The 11,536-nt window shown below is 44.9% G+C and overlaps 1 protein-coding gene across 2 annotated transcripts in view; it reads right to left on the bottom strand.

Annotated features, from left to right (window-relative positions):
• Positions 1–11,536, bottom strand: part of MTM1 (myotubularin 1) — a 91,411-nt gene that overhangs the window by 3,220 nt on the left and 76,655 nt on the right. Inside the window, exons 12-14 of one of the 2 annotated variants that reach the window (XM_029930337.1) lie at positions 10,562–10,654; positions 9,659–9,772; positions 4,792–4,968 (exon numbers count right to left, since the gene is read on the bottom strand). In XM_029930337.1, the coding sequence (XP_029786197.1) occupies positions 4,792–4,968; positions 9,659–9,772; positions 10,562–10,654 (384 nt within the window). Of the gene's footprint in view, positions 1–4,791; positions 4,969–7,169; positions 7,974–9,658; positions 9,773–10,561; positions 10,655–11,536 lie in introns of those variants that run through there. The other variant, XM_029930339.1, reaches the window with a different exon arrangement.

Below are 11,536 nucleotides of genomic sequence, written 5' to 3'. Positions count from 1 at the left end.
TGACGTGGAGGACAGCGGGCCGTGTGAGGGGCAGAGGCCCTGCAGGAGGGAGCGGGAACCCTGGGCTCCAAGACGCCGTATGAGCTTCCCATGGCCGCGATGACACATTAGTGTAAAATGGGGTGGGGTACTTGCCCCAGCAGAAACATATTTTCTGAGAGCCCTGCAGGACACAAGGCTGAAATCTGGCTGTTAGCAGCGCTGTGCTCCCTCTGGGGGCTCCAGGGGAGGCTCTTTCCTAGCCTCTTCCAGCTTTCAGAGGCTCCGGCCTGTTCTCACAGGCCTTCTCTCCTATAAGTGTCTGTGGCTCACATCTTCCATTTTCTCTTGTATGGACACCTGTCACACCATACAGGGCGCACTGCAAATCCTGGATTTTCCCAAAGAGTCATGTTTACACGTTTGGAGGGGACATGTCTTTTGGGGGAGACCATTCGACCCAACACAGGCTGCCAAGGAGTGTTGGGCAGAGGCCGGATGAAACGCCACAGACACGTGATGGCACCTGCATTTGTCGGCACAGGTGCGTCCGTTATGGCTCTGGTTACAAAGGCCCACAGGCCAGATGAGGTCTCCTCCTCCCTCCTGATCCTATTCTTCCCATAAGCCCTGGTTTTGTTTATTTTATTTTTTTTACCGTAACTGCAGAATGTGAGGTTTTTCAAAAAGGCACCTATGGCATTGGAACAGGAATGCTTGGTAGAGCATCTTATACCCAGTAAGTGCTGTGCATAGCCTGGTAATATCTTTTGTCCATTTTTCTCTGTGTATTCAGCTGAGGGCAGACACAGTTCTGGGCGCTTGGGATCCATCAGTGAACAAAGGAGCCCCAAATCCCCATTTTTATGGCATTTCTCTTCCAGCAGAGGGAGACAGACAGACAGAGAATACCACAAGTCTGAGCTACAGGCGGTGCTCAAACGTGAGGAAAGCTATGGCAGAGGAGTAGAGTGCTGTAAGAGGGGCAGGGCCTGTAGGACACCATGTCAGGCCTCGGAGGCCACTGCAGGGGCGCGGGCTTGGGTGCCGGATGAGGCGGGAGGTTCCCTGGACGCTTCGGAGTGCAGGGGTGCTGGGATCTGGGATCTGCTTCACAAGCACCGCTCTGGCTACCGTGTTGAGAACGGGCCAGAAGGAAGCAAGTGTGGGATCAGGGAGTCCAGCTTTAAGGCTGAGCAGCATCACGTGGCCCACACTGGGCCAGCAGCGGGGTGACTGGCGCGCAGTGTCCAGAGTCCTACGGGATTTGAGGGCCCAATCCAGCAGGCTCTGCCGACACACTGGATAAGACTTTCGAGGGAGGGACGGAGTCAAGTAGGACCGCCCGGTCTGTGGCCACACTGACTAGGATGGGGTTGCTGAGAACAGAGATGCGGAAGAGGGCAGCAGGGACAGGTTCTGTTCGCCATCAACTGGCCACCCTCTCTGCCTGGTGCTACTTAGCTGTGTGATCCGTTTCTGGGCTCTACCCTTTCGAACCACAAGGCAAGTTTTTCTCAAGATTCTCTCCTCCAAAACTGTCTTGGCTATTTTTAAAACTGCTTCTTCTTCATAGGACTATGAGAATCAGTTTGTTATGGTACCAGCAAGTACAATTAGACAAGAAAAAGAAATCAGGGGTAAAACTCATTTTTGCAGATGACAAGGCTGTATAATTGGAAAACTCTGAAGAGTAGATCAAAAAATGACTAGAAATAAAACGAATTCAGTCTAGTGATGGGTACAAAGTGTCCAGAAGGCATTAGCCTACAGAAAGATACAAGCCATTTAGAGGATACAAGGAAAGAGTCCAACAGACCAAATCACGAGAAATGAGATTTAAATAAAGTCAAGTGGCTGGAGAGGCCACGCGGTGGCCTCTCACTCGGGACTGAGTGTGAAGTGCAGAGTGTGCCAGCACAGCATGGAAGACGGGCAAGCGTCGGGGCCTTCACTTGCGCTTTCTATCAGAGATGACCTCAGCACCACAACGTCAGCCTATCTGTATCTCACTGTCCTTGATCTCATCCTGTGGCGATCACTACGCAGAGGCGTGAGCTTGCCAGCGCCAGCCTGGTTAATAGCTGCAGGCAGCCCCAAGCCCCACTCAAGTTTATAGCAGGACTCACTGCATACTGCTGCTTCCGGCATGACCAAGTCCTTCATATTAACACACACGCCAAATTTGCTTAGGCTAGCTCTTTGAGTGTAAACATTCGTCTTTCCATCAACTCTGCTGAGTTTTTATGTCGTAGCAAAGGTTGGTGGCTTTTGCTTTAAAAAGCACACAAACCTGGGGCACCTGGGTGGCTCAGTTGGGTAAGCATCCGACTCTTGATTTCAATTTAGCTCATGATCTCACGGTTCTTGAGTTTAAGCCCTGCGGTTCTTGAGTTTAATCCGTGTATTGGACTTTGCGCTGATGGTGCTTGGGATTCTGTCTGTCTCTCTGCCCCTCCCCTGCTTGCTCACAATCTCTCTCTAAAAATAAACAAACATTTAAAATCAAATCAAATGAAAGCACACTAACCCTGCCTGATTCTAGGCTAGTGCTCATTACAGGGAGGGGCTGTATATATATATATATATATATGCTTCTGTATCTTTCAGTACTGACAGGAGACTGCAGCGCTCTGAATGCTGCTGGTGCCCAGTAAAGGTCTGTGTACCAACTGGGCCACACAACTGAACAACAACTTCACTTTTAAGTGGTTAAGTATATTTCTTTTAGGCTGACATTTTGTAATTTAAAAAGCCCTATGTGATCGGATTTAAATCTATTTCTGTATGAAATAATGTTCTACATGAGATCTTTCAGGAAATCTAAGGCATTTATTTCGCAGTTCTATTATGACGTTTCCCCCTGAGCACTATCATCAGAGGCTTCTGTTCCTGGGCGCCCCCGTCAAGCTGAGAGCTCCCGGGGGCTGACACCACCTCTTTTTAATCTCTGTGTCTCCTGCCCACCTCTGAAAACACAAAGATATATGTAGAAATCTATATAGAAAGGGCAAGTTATTTTCTTTTTTGAGTAAATATGACAGATCATAATACAGACCAATTACTGTCTCAAAATAGAATCCTCTATCAAAAAACGTGTGTTCCTATCTGGCCCAGGTCCATTTCGCTAAGCTCTATGAAAACAAGGGGTAGAGACGCAAGTTATTCTAATGATGTTTCTTCCAACTTGGTTTGTCACACAATTGTCACCTTTATATATTCAGAAACAAACTGCTCTAAATTCCTCCAATTTTAAGAGTTTCTCCAAGTACAAATGGGTGAGGGGAGATTAGAGGATCTATACAGGAATTGTTGATACTTTCTAATTACTAATGGTTTAAAAAGAAGCTATAATACATAAAAGGATCAATTTATAAGACACAGTGCACATCTATAGAATATTTTCTAATTAGAAAAGGAACATGTCCTCTGTAACAGCAGTTAGAACCCTGGCAAAATTCCCATTTCCTTTTTACTTGATATTTCAAATGCTAGAACTACTGCTGAGTAAATTCTGTCAACATGCTTCTCAAATCCCAAAGTAAGCAAGTGAGTGCTCTCCAGCCCTGGAATGTGTCACTTTCGAAGAGATTACACATTGCCACCATGACTGAACTGCCGAAGCCTTTCGTGTGAGCAGCAGAGACCTTGAAACAAGAGGGCCAGCTTGGAGCGGGCATTCCCCAATGGGAAGAGAGGGCACAGGCGGGCACGTGGCCAGCTGCCCGAGTGGGATAAACAACTGAAGAGACAGACTGCAGCGCCGGGGCCCTGCTGGCGCCCCTGCGGTTTCTAGTGGGATTGAAGCTGGCACTAACGCCACGCTGGCCTGTGAGAACAGGTAGTCGACCATCCACACCGCAGGAACAGAAAGCAATCGCACATACTCAAGATCCACAGCACTGAAAGCAGATCACAAACTGGCGGTGCTTCTGTGCCTGCCCAGTGCAGGCTGTGGTTTTCTTCTAATTTTGAAGCAGAGCCGGGGGGGGGGGGGGGGGAATTGAGAAGCCCGAGTGCGTCTTCAACAAAATGTGGAATCTTTTGCTTCAAAAATCAGTTTCCCGTCTTGACTGATAAATGGACAACCTATCCCCTGACAGATCACTTATCTTTATTTTAGAAGCCAAGACCCTCAGTGAAATGCACTCTGATGTTAGCTGACCTGGTACACACACCTGAAGTAGATACTAGAAAATATTTTCTTTCCTTAAACATCAATTATCCAAGTCTACTTGCTCAAAAGAATTTTCTTATGATGTGTAAGAACGTCCACTAATTGAAGGAAAACCTTCGTTATCAAAACTCAAAATTTTTCCAGAGCTTCTAATCAGTTTACATTATAAAAAAAAAGAATTGTATTACTGTTTTTTTTAATGTTTATTTACTTGAGAGAGAGAGAGAGAGACAGGGACAGAGGTACAAGCGGGGGAGGGGCAAAATGAGGAAAACACAGACTCTGAAGCAGACTCCAGGCTCTGAGCTGTCAGCACAGAGCCTGACGCGGGGCTCGAACTCACAGACTGCAAGCTCATGACCTGAGCTGAAGTCGGATGCTTAACCAACTGAGCCACCCAGGTGCCCCAAAATTGTATTACTTACAGGATCATAATTTAATGCCAATCAAAATAAGTGGTATAGCAATTAAAAACAATTTTTAATTAAAGCTGCATTTGAAAGCAAGTGTAATTTATTTAGTCTATTTCCCCCTCATAATATTTTTGAAAAAAACTACCAAATGGCATTATTATAGAAGTCCGGAAGCAACAGTCAATACACATCACTGCCTTTTAACAACGTCACTTCACTTACTTGTTGCTTGATTCTGGGGTTCCATCTAATGTAGTAATTCACCCAAAGTTCCAAGTGACGCATACTGGCAACTGGATATAAAACTCGATTGATTTCTTTAGTATAGAAAGGATTTTTGAATTTCTCTTTATTACTGTTTATCAGCGACCACAAAGATACTGTTCTTTCTGTAACTTTCTGTAGAGAAAGAGAAGAGTAAAAACACACAAGTACACAAACCATTTTTCAGCCTGTGGCAATACATTTGAGCTTCAACTTGCATCACACATTTACATCATCCCCATCCGAGCTCAAAAGGCCTCCTGGGCCAGCGAGTGCCCAGCAGCCACTTACCGGTATTTGCATAGGTAATGGCCTCGCCTGAGAGCCGCTATGTCTGCGGAAGACAGAGCTGCAGAATGCTGTACCATTAAATGCAATTCACTGACCTAAGGTGACTGTTCCTGGCGAGGTAAAACATTTATGAACACATATCTGGGCAGTATGTTCTTTTTAATTCAGCAGGAAGAAAAACTGTCGCAAGATCCCGCTGGCTCTTTTCATTTTTATATTGGTTAGAACTGTAAGACCTTCACCTGTGCCTACTTGACAGTCAGGATGTAGATATAGAGGGATTTTAAGCAGACATCCAGATGTTTCATCTTTACCATACGCTAACAGACAGGTATCGGACTTCACTCAATCTTTACTTTTTTATTCAGTGCCCATCATCTCACACAGAGATTCACATTTTCATTGTTTATTACACATTTTTACCAATTTTGAGCATAAACTAGAAAAAGACCCCCAAAGCTTCGGAAATAAAAGGTACAACTATTCTATTTAAATTACCAAAGGCACAATTTGAAACTCTCCCTAGTAATACGACTCAAGTAAGAAAGGACCAATAAGCTAAAACTGGATGCTTGAAGTAAGGGGCTGAAGACATGTCATTAGCATGCATATTTCATACTGTGTGAACAATACTGATGGCAGCAGAAGTCTGCTTTCCTTGGAATCCACCTCAAACTTCATTGCTACTTTTCGGATGCCACAGTCTACATCGTGTTGTGTTTATCTGCATGCTTATTTTTATACACGCACATCAGTTAAAAGATCAACCAGCCTGACAAAGTTTGTTATAAAAAGCTTAACTCTCACTCACCTCTCTCCCCACAAGCAACTGTGTTTGATTTGTTAAACTGACTTGATCACCTGGTACTTCAGCCCCACTTCTCCAGATGGCACGCTCTCCTCCCTACCTGGGGGCTCTCTGGCTACGGGCACTCAGTCTCTGTCCAGCCTCATGCCCTCCGTCTGCTATAAACCTGAAACTATTCTAAAAAAGTAAAGTGGCTCAGCATGGAGAACATCCTAGTCTTCATCTCGGGTCCTAAGTTGGAGCCCCATGTTGGGTGTAGGGATTGCTTAAAAATAAAATCTTAAAAAAAGAGATAGGACCAAAGGGAAACGCTCATTTCTAATTTATTGAGTTGCTGAAGTGTTTACAGTTTATAGTGTGTAAGGAATTTGTTTTTTCCTGGTAAGAATTTGACCGTTCGTTCAAGAGTTCGTCTGCTATTTAGTAACCCTTATGAAATCCAGGAGATTTCGGGCTGGTCTTCCTAGAATTTATAGTCCAGTTGACCTGTACTGTTCAGGAGACTGACCTTTAGTGCTTTGATCCCTTTTATTAAGCAAATAGTTTTCCCAGGCAGGCCACATAGTCACTTTTCCTCCCCAATTTTTGTTGTCTTCCCTTGGTTTTACAACTGCCTATTCTGTTTGCTAACTTTTCTCCGTATTTATCATTAATTCAATCCCCAACTATTCCTCCAACATCTTGAACTTGACCCTACTTCCAGAGCTCACAGTCTGATCCTCGGAGGAAAGCAAGCTGCGCCGGGTGCCTCTGAGTCTTGTGCTCAGTTTGCTTCTATGATCTCTTTCCTGTTTCACCCTGAGCACCCCTACTTGCCTGTCTCTGAGCTGGATTCTAGTCTTCTTTCTTGTTTGCCTGGGGCAGACATGCCAGCAGCTTCCAGAGAAAGGGTTCGGGATGGGAACAGAAGTCTTGATGCCATGCATGTCTGAGAATATCTTTGGCCTACCTAAACATCTGGTTGACAAGTTGGTGGCTGGAGTCTACTAGACTGACACCATTTTCCTTTAAAGTTCTGAAGGTAGGGGCAACTGGGTGGCTTGGTTGAGAGCATCTGACTCTTTGATTTTGGCTCAGGCCATGATCCCACCATCGTGGAAGAGAGCCAGCCCCTCATCAGGCTCCGCACTGAGTGTGGAGCCTGCTTGGGATATTCTTTCTTTCTTTCTCTCTCTCTCTCTCTCTCTCTCTCTCTCTCTCTCTCCCTCTCCCTCTCTCCCTCTGCCCCTCTCCCCCACTCTGGTGTGGACTCTAACTCTCTCTAAAATAAAAAAAATTCAAATTCTGAAGGCAATGATGATCTACTGACTTGTAGCTCCCAATACGGATACTGAACAATTTTGTCTTCTCAATCTGTTTATTTGCAAATAACCTGTTCCTTTACTCTTTGGCAGCTTGGAGGATCTTTCCTTTGTCCCCAGCTGTTTTAAAATTTCACGAAGATGTGTTCTATTTTTGTCCACTCCTGTGGGGCCCTTGGCAGGCCTTTCAATGTGGAAACTCATGCACTTCAATTCTGGGAAACATTCTCAAATTATTTCTGTGATTTTCGGCTCTATGGCCTCCCCATTTTCTCTCTTGAGGACCTCTACTATGTGGACATTGGAGCTCTAGGAGTGACCTTGTGACCATGTTCCACCTCTGTCTCTAATGTTCGACTCTGCTCTGGGAGATTTCACATCTTCCAGCTGTTCCGAGCTTTTCATTTCTGTGGACATCATATGTTTCATTTCACGTTGGTTTCTGATCTTGAAATGGTCTTTCCAAACAACACCCTTTTATTATTTCACACCACCAACATTATCTGATCTTTCTTGGGATATTAAATGAATGCTGCTTGTGTACGTCTCCCCCCTACATGTTAACTCTTTTCTCCAGGCTGCCTTCTCTCCCTCCAGGCTGGCTGCTACTAGTTAACAGTGGTGGGCTGAAGAGCCGAGCGGACGCTCTCAGATCCTGAGGCTCATCAAGCTTAGCTTCACTGTGGGGAATCGTAGGTGTTGGCATCTTTAGGTCCTTCTTCTTGGAACAGTCAGTTTCCCTAGAGATGATTGTTTTTAAATTGAGGTGGAATTCATGTACCATAAAATTTCACCATTTTAAAGCATACAATTCAGAAGCTTTTAGTACGCTCACAAAAGCTGTGCCACCACGACCTCTATCAAGTTCCGAGATGTTTTCATCACCCTGAATGGAAACCTCATACCCATTAAGCAGGCACACCCTATTCTCCCCTCCCTCTGCTCCCTCCATCTGCTGGCTAATACTTCATCTGCTTTCTTGCCTCCATGGACTTGTTATTCTGGAAATTTCATATAAATGGAATCATGCAATCTGTGGCCTCTGTGTCTGGCTCCCCTCACTTAGCATGTTTTCAAGGGTTGTCCATGCTGTAGCCTGGACCCCAACTTCATTCCTTTTTATGGCTGAATAGGATTCCAGGGCACACACAGACCACAGTCTGTTTTTCCCGTCCTCAGCTGACGGACCTGGGGTTATTGCCACCTTTTAGCTATTGTGAGTAGTGCTGCTGTGAACATCTGTGTGTGTTTCTGTTTCAACTCCTATCTTCATTTCCCTTGGGTATGTGTACCCAGGAGTGGAATTGCTGGGTCCTAGGACAACTCCATGTTTAGCCTTCGGAGGGAGCCACCGGATGGTCTTCCATTGTGGATGCACTATTTTACATCCCTACCAACAGTGGATGATGGCTCCACTTCCTCCCCAGACCTCACCGACAGAGGTTCTTTCATGACCCCACCCGGAACATAAGGACCTGCTTCCGGAATGCTGGGAGTCGGGAGGAGAAAGCGGCTGGGGCTCTCACAGCCAGCTCCTCTCCAGTCACCTCACCCCCAGAGGACACTCAGGTCCCCGGCCCAGAGACTCACTCTCATGCTCTCTGGAGAGGAAACCTCTGCCAGAGTCCTCAGCTCCAGGGGACAGTGGAGGGGATCTGGGGAAGCTAACTGCTGACTCCCAACAGAGCTTCAGGTTGCCTTATCCTTTCCCCTCCGCCCCCAAACCCGAGTCACCTGGGGCTCTAGGTGGTGCACAGAGGGCTGCTTCCCGGCTCGCCCGCTGATCTGAGACTATGTCTCAAGCTAAGTTATCTCCAAATTTCCCAGCTTCCAAACTTTGGTTGCCGTGTCTCCTTTCTCGTGTTCCCTGTTCTTGTAGGGTCATGCCTTTAAGACAATTCCCTTTACTGACATTTCATGGCGTTTGGGGAGGGGTAGACCTTGCATACCTTTAAAGCCATTCCATAGGTTTTCACTCATAGGTCAAACAGGAGGAGACTAACAGAGGGCCACGGGGAGGGGAAGGGGGGGAAGGTCAGAGAGAGGGAGGGACGCAAATCATGAGACTCACGAATACTGAAAACGAACTGAAGGCTGAAGGGGGAGGAGCATAGGAGGGTGATGGTCATGGAGGGGGCACTTGTGGGGAAGAGCACTGCGTGTTATATGGAAACCAATTTGATAATAAACTATATATAAAAAAATAAATGAAAACTAAAAAAATAAATAAAAAAGTCATTGCTACTGTCTGAGGGCAAAGCCAATGTCTCACCCCTGCACTAAACAGCAGACACTCAACAAGCCTTGGGCTCGGCGTTGAAAAATGAGAAACTTTTGCATTCCACACAACCCAAGCTATCATTTCTTTTCCTCCTTCGTGGCAGACTAGATTCACATGACTAAAACGATCAGCATTTCCACTCACCTGCCTTTCTCGAGCAGATTCACAGTTGTATAAGAAAGTACCAAACCGGCAACTATACAGATGATCCAAAATTGTAATCAAAAACTGTTCATTGAATTCAAATGCCGTAGGGAACTAGACAAAAGCAAACAAGCCAACAAAGCGTGAGAACCTGAGGCTGACCTTTCAAAGAAATTACAGAGGGGCATGATTCGTACACATCCTACAGCTCATTTCTTGGTGCCTTACACAGGATCGAGGGGTTTAAAGTAGCGTCCAGTAGGGACGCCTGGGGCGCGCTCAGTCGGCTGAGCTTCTGACTCTCGGTTTCGGCTCAGGTCATGATCTCACAGTTCATGGGACTGAGTCCCGTACTGGGCTCCGTGCCGCAGTGTGGAGCCTGCTTGGCATTCTCTCTTTCCATCTCTCTCTGCTCTTCCCCTGCTCACTCTGTCTTTCTCTCTCAAAATAAAATAACTAAGTAACTGCATAAGTAAATAAATAGGAAAGCAAGCCAATCATCTCAGTTCTCTGGGGTGCACAGGGCATATTGGGTAGTTTCATTATTTACGGTGTCGAATGTTAGCAGACATAGCTATATACACATACCATTAGAGAGGGAATGGAAAAGACCACTTGGTACCGTCAAGTCCATGAGTAGAGATACTGTAGTTAAATATCGAATTTATAAAACAGTACGGAAAACCCCAGTCATAAATAGTAGTGAGAATCAAACCGCAAACTCCATATATCTATCATGCAGCTTCAACAATTATTAACATATGAATGTAAATAGAGATGGAACAAGTTTCATCTCTCTCTCTTCCCTGTATTACTGTGACGCAAATCCCAGATATTAGATCAAAATATTTAAACACTGAGTCAAATGTCTCTTTACCATATATATATATATATATCCCTTACCTGTTTTGACATTTGCCATACACAATCAATAAACTGTAGAAAAATAGGAGATCGGTCAGCATCGGCGTGGTTTTTATCACCATGACCTATTCTCTGAAAGGAATTGATGAAGATGATTTGTTTTAATTTACAGGTACAAGACTGAGAAAGCATACAATCCACAAAATGTGACAATACAAGTCTGTGATCTGCTTTCCAATCCAAATTTCTCAGAGAGTGCATAGTATCTTTTTCCTTGGCAGTATAAAAAATATTATGAGGTGTTGAACTAGTGGAAATCAAGTATATAAACATTTATAAGATAGCAATACCAACTGGCAAAGTGTCATCACATGTGTCCCAACTATTTCATCTGGCTGGGATTCTGTACCAGTCCGGGCAGCTGCAGGGAGCCAGGGCCAGACCTCCCTGCGGTTATGTTAGTGGCGCGGAAGGACCAACCCTCAAGTTTGAAGCCTTGAAACCGTGTCCAAAAGCATGTGATTGTTGTAATTGAAAGTAAGTTCTTTCTCTCTTAAAAACAAGACAAAAGCCCCACCACTTATTCATTTATTAACCATGATCCTTTCTACTTGAAAATGTTATGCACGCTACTTAGGAAATGTGGATGAGAATCATCTGAGCAACGTTGTTCAGAAGGCTTATGCAAAGGATATCTGGAAAGGAGAGCTTGAAATATGTGTTTCCAAGAATAATAGTAAGATCTAGCCTCTGTGTAAAAGGTATTTGGCTCTAACAGTAGTTGAGAAAGAAGTGTCATCCTATCTTCCTTCTTTCACACAAATCAGTGTCAACATTTCCACGCAGGCTCCTGGTATTACTTTCAAGTCAAACTGCAAATAGTTCAGATGGATAAAGATGTCACCTAAAACAACTTCCACTTAACCCAAGGCATTAACACATTTTCAAACCTGTAGTACTTGTCATTTGATGCCTCGGATTTTTCTTTTCTAAAGCAAATATGTGATTTAAGGA

This window comes from Suricata suricatta, chromosome X (assembly GCF_006229205.1).
Source record: "Suricata suricatta isolate VVHF042 chromosome X, meerkat_22Aug2017_6uvM2_HiC, whole genome shotgun sequence".
NCBI classification, from domain to species: Eukaryota; Metazoa; Chordata; class Mammalia; order Carnivora; family Herpestidae; genus Suricata; species Suricata suricatta.
The sequence above is the reverse complement of the archived record's forward strand: the minus strand, read 5'-3'. Positions and strand labels throughout refer to the sequence as shown.